The 21,364-nt window shown below is 32.8% G+C and overlaps 1 protein-coding gene and 1 long non-coding RNA gene across 2 annotated transcripts in view; one reads left to right on the top strand and one right to left on the bottom strand.

Moving 5' to 3' along the window:
* LOC130894286 (uncharacterized) overlaps positions 1-21,364 on the top strand; it is a 462,711-nt gene that overhangs the window by 91,098 nt on the left and 350,249 nt on the right. The window contains exons 5-7 of the mRNA XM_057801000.1: positions 5,763-5,927; positions 12,995-13,169; positions 17,711-17,802. Of these exons, the coding sequence (XP_057656983.1) occupies positions 5,763-5,927; positions 12,995-13,169; positions 17,711-17,802 (432 nt within the window). The remainder of the gene's footprint in view (positions 1-5,762; positions 5,928-12,994; positions 13,170-17,710; positions 17,803-21,364) is intronic.
* LOC130894288 (uncharacterized) lies at positions 16,369-17,206 on the bottom strand. Its single transcript, XR_009059313.1, has 2 exons — positions 16,890-17,206; positions 16,369-16,831 (listed from the first exon to the last, which is right to left on the bottom strand). It is a non-coding gene; the product is annotated as an uncharacterized LOC130894288 (long non-coding RNA).

Below are 21,364 nucleotides of genomic sequence, written 5' to 3'. Positions count from 1 at the left end.
TTGTTCAGCACATAATAATTTATTAGCCATCTGACAATGTTGAAAATGTATGAGGATTGTCAACAGTTTACATCTATATAATACAACCGTCATTTTTATATACGTACATGAACATCTTGCATGCATCATAGTTTTATAATAGGTTAGATTTTTCTTTTCAAATATTGGGGTAGTTTTTCCCACTTTTAAACTAGAAAAAACTGAACCACATTCAGAAAACTTATCTAAAGATGTGAGAACCACATCAATTCATCAAAAGAAAAAGTATTAAATACAATAAATCAATTTACTAGTTATTTTACAAATTTTATTCACGTTTATAATGTTTAGAATTTCCATAGAAACATTGCGAACTCTTTAAAGCTAAGATTGTTTTTTCATCTCCGCAAATTCTTATTTTAACGATTTTTATTCAAAATATCATTCTTGTTACAAATTAAGTTTTGCTATTACAGGTTTCTACTTACACTTTGTGTATCTAAGCATTCTTTCTTGTTGAACGTCATATAGGAAGGATAGTTTGAAAAATATTTAGAATCATAAAATTTCACGATTATTATTATATACATATACAGGATTTATTATAATTGTAATAGTCCAATGGTTTCTATCCGGCTTCGAGCAATTATCAAAAATAAAAATTGAGCGATGATAAATCACCTATAGTAAGTAGTCTGTATGATATATAATCTCTAAATATATACGATTGGATTTGTCTTTGAACTGTAGCAGCCTTTTACAAGTAGTAACTGGTGTGCATAAAACGGTGGGTGTCACATACCACTTTATAATTCGTATAAAACTAATAGTTGGATTGCGTTTTAGAATCTGTGCTGTTACATACACTAGGTCACTACAGAATTATCTAAGTATTAGAAAATCTGGGAAAATGTGATTTACTGCACGAGCATAAGATGGTCTAATGCTGAGGGCACGTATCTGGTTGAATTTACAATAAATATTCAAATGATCAATTTATTGCTAAGAGTTACTATAAAGTTGACACCCATGGTGTGATTTCATGAATGTAACCAAAGCAATTATGAGGTGTGATCAAAAATTTATTGAATACATTTTTATGGTGTACAGTACATGCAATTCAGTTAGTTTTGATAAGTATAAATCCATCCCTGCTTGTCAGTCTACTATTGTATCTGTTTTAGTAAGATAATAATAAAAGTAATGAAATAATCCACTGTATTTTCTACTATATTATACAGTTTAAGCATAAATCACCGGCACGTATTCAAATTAAAAAAACACCTCTACCATGCTTGACGACAATGTTTTATTCACTCTGACCAAATTGGCGCCGTCTGCGGTTATAAACCTTAACAACCAATTTTACTTGCCACAAAATTATGGAAAATTCAAGTTTTATTGTCGAGACAAGGAATTTGAATTTCACTTCTGACGAGTAGTTTGGTCGACGACGAGATATTTAAATGTTTTTTACGGCAGTTTATACTTAAAAACCAATAAATTGACCATTATCGTGAAAGTTCCTTATTTTCAAACTACATTAACACAAGAATCAGTGTACTAGGTGCGAAAATGATTAATGGATTTTCTAGTTGTAACGTTTCTACGAACCATCAGAATTGCCGATAAAATACTATCATAATATCCGTTATTTCCATTATTGCCTAATTTGCTTCTATTTATGCTGACAGTCATCTAAGGATCTGTGTGAACCATCTATAGAATAATTTTATGTATTTTCAAATATATTCTAAATACTTTTTTCATCTTATTCTCGTTCTTAATATTGGAACAAATGCTCTATCAAACATTCATGCATTGTGCTGCAAGCTAATGGTGCCCTCTTTAAGCATGCGATAAGTCTGTCTTATTTAAGTCAGTGTACTTGGTGAGTTTTTCTTCAACTCATCCTTCATTAGTAATTTGGAATAGTGATATAAACGAAAAGAACCGAGCTAACCATAGGACTTATCCAAATTACTGGCTAGTAGATATTCAGTATTTACTATGCTTTGAACTATATATCACCATAGGATTTTTAACAATTTTTGGTTGGTATACTTCGTAATTATATTGTACTACATATACGAGGATATATTGATATCTAGTTAGCCTAGACCAGTTCCATGCAGAAACAAAATATTACGTTACCATAACAACGAACAATAACTTAGTAGAAGTGTCAGTGTGAAGTTTGACGTCAAAAAAGTAAATCAGAGTTACGCAATAAATTAAAAGGAAAAAGATATCAACCGAAATTGTGAAAATCGAAAAATTGGAGTATCGAGCCATCATCAAGTAACTGTATTTGAAAGGGTTGAGAGGTTAGAAGATTCACGAAGTGAGTGAAAGCAAATGGCTTGGAAGCAAGTCCATCAGCCACAGAATTATTCGATGATACTACTTAAAGATTAATTTTAGTATCTTAAAATTTACCAATAGATCCAAAATCCGTCGGCTATCCACGCTCAAAAGGTGTGTGAGATTCAGAGGTAGGGAGTAGATTTGTTTAACAAGTAACTGCAACAAATTGATTGTTTTATGAATGTGATTGCTGCATCCGAAAAAAATGTGATTGAGATCAGCACAAGAATTATCATCCCAGGTACAGACTGATGATTATATAATAGTTAGTCTGGCAAAATGGGCGGGATATCTCCCATGACCAGTCTTCATACTAAGGATACTTTCTGAGTAAAATTTCGAAGTTATGTATTTAAATAGATAGTTCGGGGGTGAGGGTAAAGTAGGATAAATTTGAAAATAGGTTTTATTTGAGGATAGTGAGGCAGTGTCCCAGTGTTACTGCCACGATACGTACATTTCATCTTTTATTGAATTAATCGCATCTTTTCCTGTATATACGTTACAAAAAACTCCATTTAGTACTGAATCTTTTGCTAATCGATCAGCTGTTTTATTACTACGTATTCCAATATGTCCTTTAACCCAAAAGAAGGTAATACTCAAATTTAATAATATAGTTTTGATGTCACATAAAATAGGACATTTCATAATTTTAAGATAAATTTATTTCATGGCACATAGTGCTGATCAAGAGTCAGATAAAATCACACCCCCATCTTTGTTATTTGATTTCAACCAGGAAAGACCCTGTGAGATAGCATAGAGCATAGAGCAGATTCACGAAGATATGCTTAATACCCTTGGTGATCAATGTCTTTCTTATGCGACCGTGAAAAATTGGACTGCAAGCTTCAAAAGAGGTGAATTTTCTATTGAAGATGATGATCTATCGGAAGGCCAGTTTCTGTGTCAGTTCCCGAAAATAACGATGCAGTTCATGATATGATTTTATCAGACCGTCATACGAACGCTTTCATCATATAGTTCACGTCAATTTGCTGCAAAATGGATCCCCAAATGTTTGAATGTTGACCAAAAGCGAGCAAAGGTAGAAGCATCGCGTTCTATCTGTGCTCGATTTTAAAACGATGTATGTATATATTCTTCTTCTTTCGATGCCTTCTCCTAACGGAGGTTGGCGACCACTACTTTAAATGCTTCTCTATCTTTTGCTATGTGAAACAATTCTGGCAGACTCATATTCGTCAGTTTCTCACATTCCTTAGCCACGACTTCTTCTTTCTCCCGACACCCCGTCTACCATCTACACTGCCTTGCATAATTGTTTGCAGAAGAGTATACTTGTCTCCTCTCAGTATGTGACCTAAGTACGCCGTTTTCCTTTGTTTTATGGTCCTTATCAGTGATAGTTCTCTGTCTATTCTGGTTGGCACTTCTGCATTTGTTGTTCTTGCAGTCCATGGGATCTTTAGCATTTTACGATAGAGCCAGAATCCAAATGCTTCAAGCTTTTTTGTTATCGAGCTTTCAGCGTCCAAGTTTCAACTCCATATAATAATACGGACCATACGTAGTAGTGTACAAATCTTAATCTTTGGTTTAGAGATAGATTTCTATTCCATAACAGGGCTTTATACTTGGTAAATGCCTTTCTTCCCATTTCGATTTTACTTTTGATTTCTTAGTCCATATTTAAGTCAGATATAATTTGGGTCCCCAAGTATTTGTAGCTTGCTCTTCCATCAAGATGTAGTTGGCAATTGTTGATTGTGTTTTTAGATATAACCATGAACTTTGTCTTGTTTGTATTCATTGAGAGTCCCATTTTTTTACTCTCCCTGTTCAAGCATTCAAGCAAGCATTGCAAGCCATAAATTGATTCTGCCAGTAACACCCTATGATCGGCGAAGCGAATTGTATTTATTACTTCTCCGCCTATCTTCATTCCCTCTGTTCTTCCCCATAGTGCCTTTTTAAATATAACTTAAGAATATAAGTTAAATAGGACTGGCGACAGCACACATCCCTGTCTTACTCATCGCTCAACTGGTATTTCGTCTGTTAATAAGTCATTTATCTTTACTACCGCCGTCTGATTCCAATATATCTTTTTTATTAACGTTACATCCTTTGCATCGAGATATTTATACAGGGTGAGTTTTATTATCTCGGTATGATTTTTATAAATTTTTGTGTACAAGTGTCTTGTGATACGGCAGGTATTATGGTGGTATTTACATTGTTGTCAGATCTTTCCTTTTTCCGGTAAAATAATGAACTTCGTTATTTCAAATAAATTACCCATATTTATCGCTTTTCGAAATCATTAAGAAATACTCATTATTTTTTATCTAGTTTTTTCTATAGCTGAATGCCAAAAATATAATTTATTATTATTGAGGTTTATTGAAAGTCACAATGCATCGTTTATCTGAGAAAAAAACAATTGATGTTTTAATGATATTAGGATATGGTGAAAGGTGTAGAAGTCAACATGAAACGTATAATATCTTTAATAATTTATGTCCTAACCGAAATCCCATAACAAGATCTACTGTGAGTAAATTGGTAAAAAAATTTAATGTAAAGTAAAAGATTTATCTAAATCAGGGTGTGGAAAAACTGTATCAACTGAAAACGAATCTTGAAATGTTTGTGTTCTGTACCCTAACAGCAATAATAATGACTAACTAACTAACTAAAAATTTTTTAAGTAATGTTATGTTCTGCGATGAGGCCACTTTTTGTATTAATGGAAACGTAAATCGACATAATTGTAGATACTGGTCACGTAACAATCCTCGCTGGATACGTGAATCACACACCCAATAAACCGAAAAACTGAATGTATGGGCTGGAATAATAGAGGAAAAAATAAATTGTCCCTTTTTCATTGAGGGTACTGGTTTCCCACCGTATTGAGTTATATCGAGCAAACTTTGTTGTTCGATAACATTGGCCTCTAACAGTTCAAATGCTGAGTTTTTTTCACATTCTCAAATACGTCTATGACTTTTCAATTCTTTCAAAATTCAGTTACAATATTTGACAATATACAAGATACTGTCTGCAACAATTTTTTTAAGTTGATGTCGAAGATTTTCTATAAGTATTTTGGATCAGTTCTAGAATGCAGTAATGAATACGGTGCTATCTCAAATATAAATGACCAGACAGTGTTCCCATTGCACGTCGCTTCTGAATTAAAGTTGGCGCTGCACATGCCTTGTGCCCTGTGGACGAGCTCGACGACTTATGTCAACAGAAGTTCAGTTGTGGTTAAAACAGCGCCTTTATAACAATCATCAAAGTTAATTTATTGCTATTTATCGAAACCGTTTCCTCGACTATATCAATCTACATATAAACATAGGTGAAAATGGCTTTATGATCATGTTCATATTTAGTTTATACTTTTGAAGTTTTTTTAACCATGGTATTTTGGTTTTCAGATGTTGAGCAGTATGGCGCCAATAGTACCAACCAAGATACTCGGTGATCCTGTCGAGTTAGATCGTCATCTTTCTGGAGAAGCTTTTGCGTATCAACCCTCTCCGTCCACATTTCACCGTGGGCCTTACATATATACTGGTCATCATTCAGAAGTTCAATTACAAGTGAGTTTTAATTGAACACATTTCATGTAGATTATAACATAATGCTTATTATAATGCTAAATACTATTACATTATCAGATATGATTGACCCTATCGTCCTATTCTAGACTAAAATATTAACATATTCTGTTCGTTGAAGCCTTTGTAAAACAGTTCTACCGTTATTTATTTATAAAACTATAAGTCTCTTAAGTTTCAATTGTCTATTACTATAGGGATCCTCAAGCTTTTGGGGTGAAAAAATCCATTTTTTCTATAAACCACATCCATAATAAGTGTAGAAAATGTGTGCCAAATGATTTTTCAATATTGGAAGTGGTTCACAAGTTACGGCCCTGGAATGGAGCAGGTATACCTACGGAGCGTGCGTTAAATCGAACTACTACCTCAACCTTTTGTAAATTAGGCCCAAGTGAAGGGGAGTCGAGATCGTTGACAGACGCTTTCGAATATTGACTGAGACGCCGTGAAGCGTTGGTTAATTCAGTTTTGCTGCGGCAGTTGCGATGATGAAAGTTTTAGTGTAAATCGCATGCGCGAACTTTCAAACGCGTTTTTGTCGAAACACCATTTTTTGAAACAGCATCTTTAGTATGTTATCGCCCAGAGATTGGACTAGGATTATCAAGATTGCTTCGATGGTTTTTTTTCTACGAGCGAAAAAATGAGTAAAAAATAGAATGTAATTTTCAGAAATGTATAAACAAGACAATTTTTGTAATTTAGAATTCACTCTAGTTCAATAGCTAGTCATAAATATAAAGATTAAAATGCCGTTTGGTTTTCTGATTTCGGATAAGCAGAACAGCCGCAATCTTGGCCACCGTCAAGCACCTTTTTCACTTTCATGTCTTCCTGTCGGCCACTACAACTTTTATTCTATTATATATTTTGACTTCAAAAAATTTGTAAAGCTTATTTAAATGTTTATAAAGATTATGCAAAAACAATGAGTTTGATTATATCAATGGTCCATTAAAAATTATCAAAAAATACGTAAAAAAAACAGCCGAGAAACAAGAGGACCCCTTCAATTAATTTAGAAAAGAGGAATGAAAATATAAATGTAAATAAGTGTTTTTTTTAAAGTTTTTTGACAAGTAGACCGTACTTCTATTTTTATTGAGATATTCGATTATGAATTGTTAGATCTTCGCAAAATAAATATGGAAATAGATTATGGGTTAACTTTACAAAAGTATCCTGCATACAAAAAACTATATCTCCAGCTATTATCAACTATTTGGAAGTGGATTCTGAATTTATTTCAAAGTGTATATGAACAACTTACAAGGATTATTTACTTGGATATGAACTTTTATGAAATTTTTATAACAATTTATAAATACAGTTGAATTCTCTTATTTCATTATTTGCCTCTTATACTGTTTCCTAAATATTCAGATATCTGTCCTATGTAAACAGCATCACAACTAACTAATTTTGAGATTATATTGGTTATATCTCTCACGACTAATCTCATGTTTACTAAAACAATTTAATGTCTATTAAAAAGGTCCTTCCACTTTATGCTTAGAATCTTCTCATTTTCATGTTACGTTTTGTGTAATAATTAGTTACAATTTTTGTTTATCCTATATTATTCATCGTATTCACACGATAATTATTCTCTCTTAACCCAGTTTTTGCTCTTGTAATTCAGAATCTGATACAAGACATTTTGTAAATACATTTTAATTCATTCGCAACGTAACAAGTAAGTAAAGAAGTTGTATATAAATGAACATCTTTGTGGTATTTTTTGCAAAAAAATTTTATGGGGTGATGTCTACCTAGTAATATGTAGCTCACTCTATTATATACCTTTTCCAAAGATGGCAATTTTCCACCTTTTTCCGTTTCTGTTTAGGGTACTCTTCTACCCCACATAGCCTTTTTAAGTTATTTTATTTATTGAACTGAATAGACAAATGACTTGGAATTTAGTGGGAATACCTTTCGTGCATGAAAGCATAGCCTCGGTAGATCTCTGTGAATCTCTGTATTATTTTATAAGAGTGTAGATTTCAAAAGAAAGAAGGTTTGTTTATGCTTTTTGTCTAAAGTGTGTATAATTAGTAGGTACTCCCAAACGAATTTGGGACAACACAAACATAACAGATGAAGAACTAATGTATGTAATTTTAAGAATCACGATCCGGAGTATAAAGAATTTTAGATGATTACTGGGAACTATGAAGTGGATTAATGATTAAAGACTTAGTTCATTCGAGTAGTTTTATGCTAGGTAACACTCTTAAGACGGAACTTGTTGGTCAAAGGTACCGTTCGAGGGTGTAGTAAAGAGAAGGCAACAAGATAAGAAAAACTCCGGGGCTGACATGTATTGGTTCTTAAATCAATAGTATAAAAGGAGTATTTCTATTATTGATATGTCAAGATTGGAAAGAAACAAATCATAAGGCCGAGGCATTAAAAAAATAGAATTGTGATCATCCGATAAATAAAAAGAAGTTTATTCCCTCTAACAACACTTTAATGACTGCTTTTATTGGCCTCGTAATTACAATTGGTGCTTTGAAAAACAGTGGGGAACGTATAGAAATGTTGTGGTCTGGTAATTCTGCGTATACTCGCCAAATAATCCCAGCAGCTAAGGCTCGAGATTAATTCAAATTTATTACAATATTTCTTCTTGCTTCCATAATTTTTAAATACGAGAAGAACGGAAACGTGGCGAAAAAGTAGCTCTGATCAATGATGTTTTCGAAAAATTTGCTCCAAACTGCAAAAAGGCGCTAAATCCCAGTATCTATCTCTGCGTCGATGAATAACTAATACCATTTTGAGAAAAGGATATATAATACGCTTGAAGCTATGGGCTCTTGCATTTTGGGATTCGCCTTACATATCTAAAGCTGTACTTAGGAAAAGCTTGTTAATACAACTTATTTCTTGTACATAACAAACATTTTCTTCACATATAGAAAAGCAAAGTAACCAGCCTGTAAAAAATCAAGGCGAAAGCGTGGATATAAATTTCCTTCCCGAAATGAATACGAGAAACGGAGGCTGTTAGTAGTTAATCAGAAGGGAATCTTGATCGATCCGGGGAACGTTGCTACCTTTGTGAACGAAAGAAATATAGAAAAAGTAACAACAGAGTACAGAGCATTCTAAGAAACAATCACTTTGTGATGATTCTTAAATGTTATAGGTTCCCTCATTATTGTAATATTTTAAGCATTAAACAATTGAAACTAATTGACACTTTGTCTCCTTGAGTCATTAGAATATGTATTTGATGGGAAAATTACTGCATACCAACTTGCAATAAGTACACGTAACTGAAAAGTGCTGAGGTATATAGGTACATAATCAGCCGGTTTTGGCTTAGCCTTACGTAAAACAGTAAAAGAATAACAGAGTCCATCAAATTTATATTCAGCCTGGCGTCACTAAAAGTAACTACACGTTTCACATTTACTTCTCTCCTTTTATATCACAATACTTACATTTGTTTTTAATTAATGACAATAGGGAATATTCATGTATTTCTTCATATTTTTAATTTATTCTTTACAAAGCCATATTTCGATAGAAAATATATTTTTTCTCAAAATAATTTTTAAAATAATATTTAAATTATTCAAATTTGGCTTGTTTTGAACGCCACTATTTTTCGCGGGCTTAGTATGACGTCAATTTCCACGTCCAGTGTTTTTTACTTCAAGTGTCACAGTTACTTTATACATATATTAGGTTATGGTATCGAAAAAGCTATGGAATAAAGCTAAACAACTGTTTTATAGGAATTGTGTTGGACCACAGTGTAAAAACTATTAGTAGGACACCCGATAGTGTGTTTTCAAGCTCCAGGACATGCAGTGATGTAAAGTTACGAGAAAACATGAAGTATTTTCAAAATTATGTTGACTCCAAATTTTTTAAAACTTAACATATTAGATATAATAATTTTCAACTATATGATATGTACCTACCTACATTTATGTGCAGAATTTATTTTCTGATATGAATTTCATCAGAGGCGATCTTCGAATTTATGTACCCAGGAAAACATGAATTTGCAGATTGGAATGTATATAGATGAGCCCCTGCATCATATACTGTGAAAACAATCTGTTCAAAATTGTCACCCACTATTCTCGTCAATATATTCATACAAAATCGTAGTTGATTTTTATTTTAAATATACTCTCAATATCCCATAAATGTAAATCAAATGAATTCATCACACTTATAGTGCAGGAATGGATTTTTTTATTTTATAATACACATAGACCTTGTGTGTCATTAGGGTCATTAAGATTTACAAATATAGTTTTATAGTTTTTTCCACAGGCGTGTAGCAGTGGTCAAGCCGCCACTGGATAAAATGTTATTTTTTTCCAATTCTATAATACTGCCATCATTCCTTAATAAAAAAAATAATAACATTTATTAACCGTTTTCAAGAAAAACATCATTTTGTGGCTGCTCTGGTGATTCTTAATTGGATTAGCCAAATTTAAGGTCAGGACTAACTGTCCAAACAGAATTTTCGCAAGGTATCCACCGATGAACTTATTAGTAGGTCTTAATCTCTCTGGTACCTGGGAAATACTTTGGGCAGGTATCTTCCAATGGTCCTATTCATTCTCTCGACTAGTATGCCTAATTATGGATGTAATGCGGTTGTCTCGGTTCTCTTAATTCTCAGTTTCTCAAAAATTTCCTGGAATATATGGCTATCAAAGTTTCTTCATTGATTGCTGTGGACATCAAAGAGCAAATTATATCGGTTGATGAATTCTTTGAGCAAAGAGTGACGTAACTTTTTACTCACTTTATCTATCAGAACTAAAATGTATTTGTTAACGCTTTCTGCTGTCAGAAATGGTCCAGTGATGTCTAAAGTAGCTTTTTCCTGTTTCTTACAATGTGTGGTGCGTTACTCGTAGCTCAAGTCGTACATTTCTTGCACTAATCCCGGACAACTTAGCTCAATATGTCTTCAGTGCCGGTGAGAATATTGATAATTCTTGGCAGATGTGGTGCCGATTTTCTTTGTTTTCTGTTCCTGAGTGGATGACCATTTTTCTTGGAACTGCAACTTTGTTAGATCCCACTTTGTTTGAAGTCTATTGGGCATAACCATCTAGATTAGAAGTAGGCATTTGAAGATATTTAATTTATCTATCGATCCGACCCTTGAGATTCTTAACCTGCATCATCCAATTGAGTGCTGCATGGTCAGTATGCGTTAAGAACTTTCTTCTGTAGAGATACTGGTAATAGTGCTCCACGAACTTCAATTCGGTCAAAAGTTATCTTGTAGTCATACATAATACTGGTCGTATTACAGAAAGCGGATGGCATGACATTGTATTACCATAGTCCAGGTTCGGTGGTAAAAGCAGTCTTCTCCTTATCTTCTAGGGACATCTCTACTTGCCATCGCTATCCAGACTTCGAATCCAGTATAGAAAAAAGTTGACTATCAGTGTATCATCATATCATGATAAAGGATAGCTGTATATCTTCGTGATACGTATGATATCAGATTATTTATTAACTGTTGCGGATGCTATAGTCTCATTTGAATAGTAAGTATATTCTAGAAATCTCCTTTACGAGAAAATTTCTAATTTGACACAAACAAATAAAGAGGCTTTCTCAGAAAAGCTGTTAAAACATGATGTTAATCTCAAGTGAGACGTTATATTCTTAAACTGCTTCAATCTTTGGTTCCACCAGGGTTGAGCTTTTCACTTGTCTTGCTTATGGGACAAGCCATCAAGAGAATTTTATTTATAAACTTTTCTAGCTTTTCGGGGGTTTGCCAGGAGATAGATTTAGCTTATACTTGTCATTTTTTTCCTTATTTTCTCTGTAAAGCTTTCTCACTCCGCTCCTTTCTATTGTCTATTTCTAATAACTTCGTCAACATAAATCCAAAAATTTTGTCTTTATTGATCAAATTCTCTTGTGCTAAGGCGGCATCTATATCGTTCTCCCTCAAATACAACATCAAATCTTCAGTGGCCGCTTCGCAGTGGTGCAGAATACTTTGCAGAACCTGCACCTTTTTCTAATGTGCTGTTTTTGGATTTATTGGGAAGTCTCAATTTCAATGTGTCGAAACTAAATTTGAGGCTTCTCTCAGTGAGGCCAGAGATTTGTGAATGGTGATGACCATTTTCTTGCTATTTCTGATTTCACTAAGGACCGATGAAATTACTCTTCAGCTCTGAGAATTTATCTGCTAGTTCACGTTTTTTATTATATTTAATATAGCCCCATCCTTTACTGGATGAGGCTACATTTTTGCGCCATCAATACCATATAAGTCAGCAATAGTCAACAGGATCTTCCTCTCCACTTCAATATACCTCTTCATTATCATACGAAACTGATCGAATCACTATGACAACCAACAGGGGTGGTTTCTACTATCGATTTGGTTTTTCAGTAGCTGGCAACCATTTCATTCCCCCCAAAATCTGACTGAGATCCGGCCACTATTATTGGTCTATTTTGTTCATCCTTCTCCATGATGGTGATTCCCTTATTCGCAGCCTTTTTTTAGTTGCCAAATGAAAGAAAACCGATTCATTCGAATCTGAGTTTCCTCCCTCCCTTAATTTTATTAGAGTCAATCCCTATTTTATTGAATAGCCATTCAATTTTATAATTATTATTCACTTTTCGCCTCAATTTTTATTTTTTCTCAAATATTTTTAAGCATGACGGACCTCGAACGCTGGAGAATAAACGATTATTGTCACCATTTTAACGTAAATTATAAAATAAGAGCAACGGGATACAGCTAAAATGATGATATAAAAATGTGAGATAGAACATTCAAGATAACTTGTGAATAGTTCTTGATACAAAATAATGTATTAACCGGCGAAGATAGAAACTCAAGAAAACTCCTCTTGCTTCAATATGGAATGAAATCGAGCTCAAAAGTTATTCGCGTACCAAAAGTGTGCCTAATGCAAGAAATAAAAATATTTCTTGTGCTCTTTGTGTAATCATAATTTCAAAATTCAATTTTCTAATTTCGTTGGTTGCGTAAAAATATTGTATTCTCATTTCAGGAATTGGTCCCATACCTGGCGAGAATAGGAACAGAAAATAATTTTCCAGAAGCACTTCCCATGACTTTTTCGTACCATGAACCAGAGCTTCCCGAAACTGAAACCTATGAGGTAGAGCTCAAAAAAGATGATTTAGGACTTGGTATTACTGTTGCAGGATATGTTTGTGAAAAAGGTGAGTGATTTAAATCAATTTTTACTAATTTTGTATTTTAGACACCCCTTTCTTGGTGATGGTTTTAGCAACAACTTTTATAGTTACCATTCTCGTGTTCTAGGTAGTTTCAATGTTTTGAGTGCTCTATGCCACTGAATTGAAATTTATCAGTTGATTGTAGAATGGATATTTATACCTCATGATGACACCGTTTTTTGTTATACCTCTATTGTGATTTGAATAATTTTTTGATAATTTGGTGTTTTGAATCATCAATGTGTTTATTGATATAGATTGTTAGTTTCAACTAACGCGGATAAATTTGAAATAGTGTTATTGGGTTGCATGAGTAAATATTGACTGATATAACTATAGACTTCTGTACTGACAATTCACAATCACATTTATTTGTCAGTATTTTCAAAAGTTCACCATCAAGTAACATGATGATTTATTATTATCTAATTCCATTCAATCATCGAATTTTGATTTCCCGGCTCTGAAAAAACTTTCGAATATACGGAATTTTTAGTAGAATTTTTCAAGGAAAAATTAGACTATTACGGTAGGCATGACTAGAAGAAAAATGGGGGACACATCATTTTTCCCACGTTTTGAGACCTCCTGAACACGATTATGATGGTTTTTCGAATGTCTGTAGTTTATATATATACCGATTTGGTTCAAAATTAGCATACATGGCTTTTTTGGCGGCGGATTGATGTTATTAGAGTTATTATTTAATGAATAATACGAGTATGATCGTTGCTAGGGTGATTTTTTTTACTTCCCATTTTCGAAATTTCTTGTCATTATGACAATTTTTTCTTTGTTGTCAACTTATTCCCACTACAGTGAAGATTTCTAGACTGATGGGGCTACCGAATATATCAAAATCCATACAATTTATATTCCTAAAAAATATTTCATTACCCAATTATATTATCTTATATCCTTATAAAATTGATCAGAAAATTGCACTATATTCAAACTACAATTTGAATTTAATATTTCAATTTCAATTCCATAGACATAGATATGAAATTTAGATGTTTTAGCATACTTAATGAATACGTCCAAAGGGTAGGTACTATATCAATTTTGCTCTCTGCTGTAGTTTACTTGCGGATTATTAATTACAACTACTAACCCCTTTGTTGACTTTAGTGAGAAAATGGAAATTCGCTCATATTCATTTAACAAATTCATGATAATTCTGTAGACAGACTAAAAAAAAATTGTCCAGCAACTTCGAAGAATTGTAAAAATAAATAATAATATTTGTGTTTAAACTGTTCACTTATTCTAAATCACTGTGACGACAGTCCAATCAAATTTATCCATACAATTTAGACATCTGAATAATTCGAATATATGAATGAGTGTATAAACAAATAAGAATTAAGCCCTGTCACTCTTCTTGATGATTATTTTTAAATAACGTTCTGAATTCAAATATAACTGTCGATGTCGTCTGCTTCCATCAACCACCATTCTCGGGGGAACACCACACGTCTATTTTTACCACTTTTTGATAATAATAATAAATTTATTTGACTTAAAAGGATAAAAAGAACTAAGTATGTTAGCTGGGGACAATTATAAATAATAAAGATATGTTCCACTATTTAGTGCTTGTTTCCTTTTATACCCTGAAGTACAACTATCTCGTTTCAAAAAGTAGCAGTACTCCGCCATTATGCTTACATTCCACTTCCTTAAAAATCTCTTCTCCATCTTAGCAATGTTTTGCTGGAAACGTTTCCCGTTTACATCGGAGACTGCTCCTAAATTTTAAGGGGAAATGTTCAGGTGCGAGTGAAGAAAGTGTCCTTTAAGAGACATGTTACATCCAATGGTCTTGTACGTTAACAGCAAATCCTCGACGTGAATCACATAATAATCATTTTTGTGGTCACCCAAAAAGTTTTGGAATGCAAGCCAAGCATGTTTTTCTTGTTGATTAAGTGTTCAATAAATATCGAATTTTGGTAATGTTTTTAATTTGGGAACCCACAAAAAACAGGAGTAAATTTTTCTCGCGGTTTCAGTTCCGTACTATGTAATGTTTGTCTTGGGCTCGGCTGAGACAAAGAGCAAAGTTTCCATTTGTAATCATGATAATTATTTTTATGACGAATTCGGCTGATATGTTCGTACGTCTCCTTCATTTCAACAGAGTATGTAACTAGAATTGATGGTAAGTCATTCTCATTTGCCAATAGGATACGCTTGTTTTTGACAAATCCACCTCTTAATTTGTCTGAGTCACATAACATCTTTAGCTCAGTCATCAATGAATTGGTACTGGGGTAGAATATTGGGCCTTTATCTTCCGAGAACAGTCATCTTAGGTTGGATTTTCTGTTCTTGTGAGAAGATATTTTACGTCCTTTTCCAAGAGACTTCACTGTTGAATTCTTCTATGTATCTTCGAATCCCCGACGAGATCATCTAATTCCGATTGATTATGTAGGTGAGATTCCGAAAAACTGAATTTGTATTTTATTGTAGTTTCTTCATACTTTCAAATAATAACAATGTTGTTATATACTTTGCTATAAATTTTATTAGCTGCTTTCGGATGTTCAACGGTTAGACGTGGAAATGTATAGAAAATAAGTAAAAATATGTGAGAAATAAGAAGAGGAAAACTGTGCTAGTATATGGATTCAGTAGATCATTTTACATAGGAATTGTCAAGAATGGTTTCAGGGCCGGTGCAATAATATTGCACATAATAATAAACAATCTGTAGGATATATTTAACCTAACATCTTTTTTGTTACTACAATTTGATGGAGTTTAATCTTTGCCACACTTTCACTGATTACCAGAAACCTTGATTTATGATCTTGATTGAAAGACCAAACTGTCATTGATATTACGGATACAATTTATCCAAACTTTATGGTATAAAAGATGATTTTTGTACAATAGCACGCGAAGTCAGTATTTCGCGTTCTCAGCACGTCACTTCCAAATTTGACATTTCTAAAATACTACAAAGACAAGAATATTTTTTTAATTAATACTAACAAATAGATAAGTACTTATATTATTTAGGGTGAATATTAACATTAATTGTACAGTTTGTATTTCTACTTATATTTACTCCAGAAGTTGAAGTAACTACATCTAGTGTTTCTGAATAATAGTTATTGCCTACATTCAAACCAGACACTATATCGCCAGAAATTTAAAGTTGGAAATTTGCTTCTTTTTTTCGATAGAGTCTTCTATATATCCCTCCGCTACTGTCGTGGACTTATCCACCGTGGCGTTTAAGAATTCACATATCAGTCCCATTATTGGCAAGCATTGAACTTCTCCGAAAAGAGTGACCCGTGTATGTTTCAGGATTAGGTAATCTGAGATACTTGGAAATCATACTAGGCATTTTCCCAATTGTATGCACTCAAACAACTAGTGCGGTGCACTTTCTGTTTACTCTAGAATATACGACGATTATTAATAATATGTTTTGGTCGAAGAGCTGCATATTTAAGAAAAATTTTCATGAAATCAATATTTGTAACAGTGAAAACACGCTTCTTATGCGTCTTGGTATCAAAAACAGTTACTATTCATACAACATTCTTTTCCCGAGCATCTTCAATGACCATTTTTACTAACTAATCTCGTCGTAAGGCACCAGCTATTCCCATTATCAGAACTACCTACAAAAATCAGTACAATAAATAAAAAAAATTGTAAATGACATCTATTAACACTTACCTAGAAACGCGTAAAAAAGACTATTTTGCTCGATAACCTACTGCTTTTTTTCAGAAATGATACTAATTTTGAAAACGGCTTGATGTCGATATTGTTTTGTATGTTCAGCTTCACTTCAGCATAATTGCTCCATAAAGTTGAACTTTTTACAATATTTGATTTCTGCATCAAATAAGCCAATAAAATGTTTTCAGACATCGTCTTAACATTCTGTTTGTCACACTAATCTTTAAACTCACCGTAACATTTTTTGTACTGCCGTTTAGATTTTTCGGGTATTAAAACGGAATGCGCCGAATTTACAACCCTCTTGAGTTCCGGAGTAGTGGAAGGTACTGAAATATCGCTATCAGTATTAGACATTTTGAGTTTTGTCAAGAACTGTCAAAATATTTTGTATATATTGAAACATCATTTTCATAGCACACGGTATCGATTATCTAGTTTAATAATTTCAACGAAAAATAGTGTGTATACTATGGCCGCGAAACTTTTTAAAGACCTCAACATATTTTTGGATTAAATCGACTGCTGCGTCTGTCTAACAATGAACTCGGTCGGTTCACCTACAATTCTTCTTTCTAAAAGGCGCACTAAATAAGCTTTTCATTCTTCGTAGTACCATATTACTTTGAGCAATTATGTTTGAAATGCGAAAATACCAGATATAAGTTGAAATTAAATTTCTTTTCTTTAAAAAAACAAAAATGTAGAATATGAAATTATCTGAAATTTATCTAAAATATATTCTTCGGATCAATCATTTTCTAAAAAATTTATGCATAATCTGAGTTTAGTTATAATTGTTTGTTTGATTTCAGAGGAAATCTCGGGGATTTTCGTTAAGAGCATAAGTCAAGGAAGTGCCGCTGATTTGACGCAAAACATCAGGATAAACGACAGAATTGTTGAAGTAAGTAAATTTCAAATAATAATTACTTCAAATAAGCTAATATTTAATACGATACCCAAATCAACAGCATAAATATGCTTAACCGAATCATATCAATTATACATAATATATAATGGCTCAAATTAACAAATTTGTGGATTAACAGGGTAACGAATGCGTGCAGTTGACTGCACTCTATGAAAGGCTATATCGCTTGTTGAAATTATTCACGTGTCTCTCTCGTTTAGTTCAGGTATAAATGATGAGTTAGAAATGGTATTTGGTCTGATATTGGAGTTGAATTCAGATTCTCCATGGAAAATCATTTATTTTTCTTCTAAGGAATATATGGAAATTAATTGATTAAGCAAAAAATATTTCAATTCAAACTAAATAGTTAAATATAAATAATTGAAGTAAATGCGATTTGACCTGAGAATCTTCAAGAATACTTCATAATGGGAGGTTTTAATTTAGATATTTTCAGGAGATGTGGAATTCGTTCGACGAAGTAGAGTAGTGAAATGCTGCAGCGAATGTTCCCAAGATAACTATCATTCTTTATCGCAATAAGTCCATACAGTATGCTGCAACTTAAAGGAATAATTTCGTTGTACTGCTCTTTCTTCGTTACTTTATGATTTGATACCAAAACTGAGGTATCGGATTGCCTTGGGCATCAGTTTTTTTATCGTGGTATGCTTCAATTGCTCCGTGAAGGAAATGGAACACTCCAGGAGTCAGTATGGTTATGACGATTACTCTGGGTACGGAGTATAAAAAAGCAAAACCACGGTTAAACTTAATAACTAAATAAAATTAATTAAGCTAGCATTTCTTAACCAAAAAAACATCGAACGTATAATCCTAACCTGAAAGAAATGTTCCATGGGTTTACCTCCATCATCAATGGATTGCTGCAGTATAAGTTTAAATGATCCTCTAACATTCCATATTCGTTTTAATACGAGGGTTGTTACTGAAGTTTCTAGGTATGGCAACACTGTTGTGAATATGTTAAATTGTCAACATAGAGTTTTACGTTTTTAAAGGCTTTTCCAGAATATGTTGTTATACGAGTGTTATTTGAGTTGATTACATATACTTGAAACAATCATGATAATAAAAAAAATGAAATTAAATCGTGATTATTTTCGTGCTATAATTTATCATGACTTTCGACGTGGATTGAAGCAGTATGCAGATCAACTCATCTATTGGAAGCACCAAATAATAAAGATTCTTTTGCGATTCAAGCAATCAGATTTCGATATATTATACAGTTCTGATTTAAAAAAACCATAAGCTAGGTTTGTAACAGAGTTATGCAACATTTTGTATAATTCGAGGTAATTTCAGATAATGTCTTCCCTCAAAGTATATATATTATTAATCTCAATGAAATTTTATAGTACTCGTATCTCTTAAAATATGCCATATAGCGAAGTTTGTAATAAAATAGATACATCCGGTTAAATTTTCATAAATTATTCAATTATAATAACATTCACCTTGCTATGTGAAATTTATATGGTTGCGTTCACATGTTTGCAGAAAATCAATAAACTAATAAATTTTCAGTTGGCGCCCCTTATGCGTGAGCTGGTATATTATCAGAAACCACAGAGAACCCCATCAAACGATTTGTCGCCGGTTCAATTTGTCTTTACTATTTGAAAACTATTAATCATTTCCGAAAAATTTGCTGCACATTTTCTCATCTTTTATTCATTATTATATTCGAATCATCTTGATGTTTACAATGGATAAGTTACCATTCTCCTCATCTATTATAAAACATAATATGAAAAACCTATTAATTGCAATTGGAAAACTAGAATTATTTTGTCCCATCCCGTTAATGCGCATTTAATGGTTTTCGATTGCTCCTTCTTCTGCTGAAAAATTGAAAGAGTCAACTTCTATCAACTATTAACTTACGTGTATTTTGTTATCCCGTATCAAAATTATACGCAATTTTTTTCCAAAATAGGGAGCTATTAAGTTTTGAACTAGACAATCTTATAAGCTTGTATTTATTCGTGCCGTTTCTATGTGTTATTTCACAGATTGTTTTACTTTGTATGCCCATTAATGATTAATACCAACCGGAAAATCATGATTTTTTTGTTTTTCGGCGAACAGTCTTACTGATCCGCCCATTCTTTTATGTGAGATTACATATGAATTTAAAAATAAACTGCCATTTTACAAATTCAGAGCACTATTCTGTCTTTATTTGTTTACTGTTGTCAAAAATTAAAAAAAGTCAAGCTATTAGGTGTAATTATTGACTAAAATGTCATCAGCTACGCTAAGACAATTGCAGTCGTACTGGCAGACCATTATTTTGAGGACAGTGTATACGTTGGTCTGGTCACGTGACAAGAAAACTTAAATTGTCGTCAGTATTGAATCCCAAAATTGATCTAAGTTCATGGTGGGACGTAGTTTGGTACACATTATGGCTAAATCAACTGTTCAAAATATTCTTCACAATCGTTTTAATCGAATTCTTATAATTCAACAAAAATATTCAATGAAACCAGCAGATAAACATAGGCGTATTATACAGATGCTGATGATGAAAATTATTCCAATCAAAGTTTCATTGAACGATGAGGAAACATTTCACATTCATGGTTGTGTGAGCTAGAACTGTTTGTGTGGACAACAATAATAAAATTTCCAGAATTCTTTCATAATTAACAACGGGACAACGTACCTGTCTACGATTGAATTTTAGGCCCTTTGGTGTAGAAAACAAAATTACTGGTTGCATTGTTTGCTCAAAAAGAAAGTGACATGAGAAAGGCAACATGTACCAGCATGTTACTCCATGTCACTAAATACTTATCCTCCAGCCCTCAACTACAAATTTTTTACGCGTTGAATTGGTCCTATTTTTAGTCAACCTAGAAGTCCTCATTGAGAACCTCGTTTATTTTGAAAAAATGAAGTATCTTAAAGGAAAAATCAACGAACTCCATTGAACAGTTTTTCCTGTAACTACATTACCCGTAACATTCAATAATGCACTAGTGGTGCCGTGTTTCCATCTTACTTTTTTGATATTTTTCTTGGTTCAAACATTATTTCCAGAAATCATATTTATTATTTCGAAATACCCCTCTCTAATAACAATAAAACGATAACCCGCTGCTATTAAGTAAAATCCTTAATAGATAATGGATATTGATTTCTTTCCGGTCGATCATAGAGGTAATTGTTTCCCAATAGAAAATGATACATTATTTAATAACGTAATAGTGTACTCGTTTGCAGGAAATTTTCAATTAGATATCTCACGAAAGGAACACCAACTAGTTAATCTTATGGAATAATAACTAATATACATGGAAAAGAAAATTGAATGAGATGACATAAATTTTATTTTGAGTGTCTCTTTTCATGTGTCTTTCCACTGAAGAGAATTTTGTCCTATTAACACCAGATATATTCTGGTGTTAATAGGAAAATAATGAGAAATGATGAAAGAAAGGAATTATGGATGGAAGTCTCACTCAGTGAATAATTTACAGTAATCGAAAAAAAAAAAATGCAGATAACCCTCCGAAACAGA

The sequence above is a fragment of the Diorhabda carinulata genome, chromosome 5 (assembly GCF_026250575.1).
Source record: "Diorhabda carinulata isolate Delta chromosome 5, icDioCari1.1, whole genome shotgun sequence".
Classification (NCBI taxonomy): Eukaryota; Metazoa; Arthropoda; class Insecta; order Coleoptera; family Chrysomelidae; genus Diorhabda; species Diorhabda carinulata.
The sequence above is the reverse complement of the archived record's forward strand: the minus strand, read 5'-3'. Positions and strand labels throughout refer to the sequence as shown.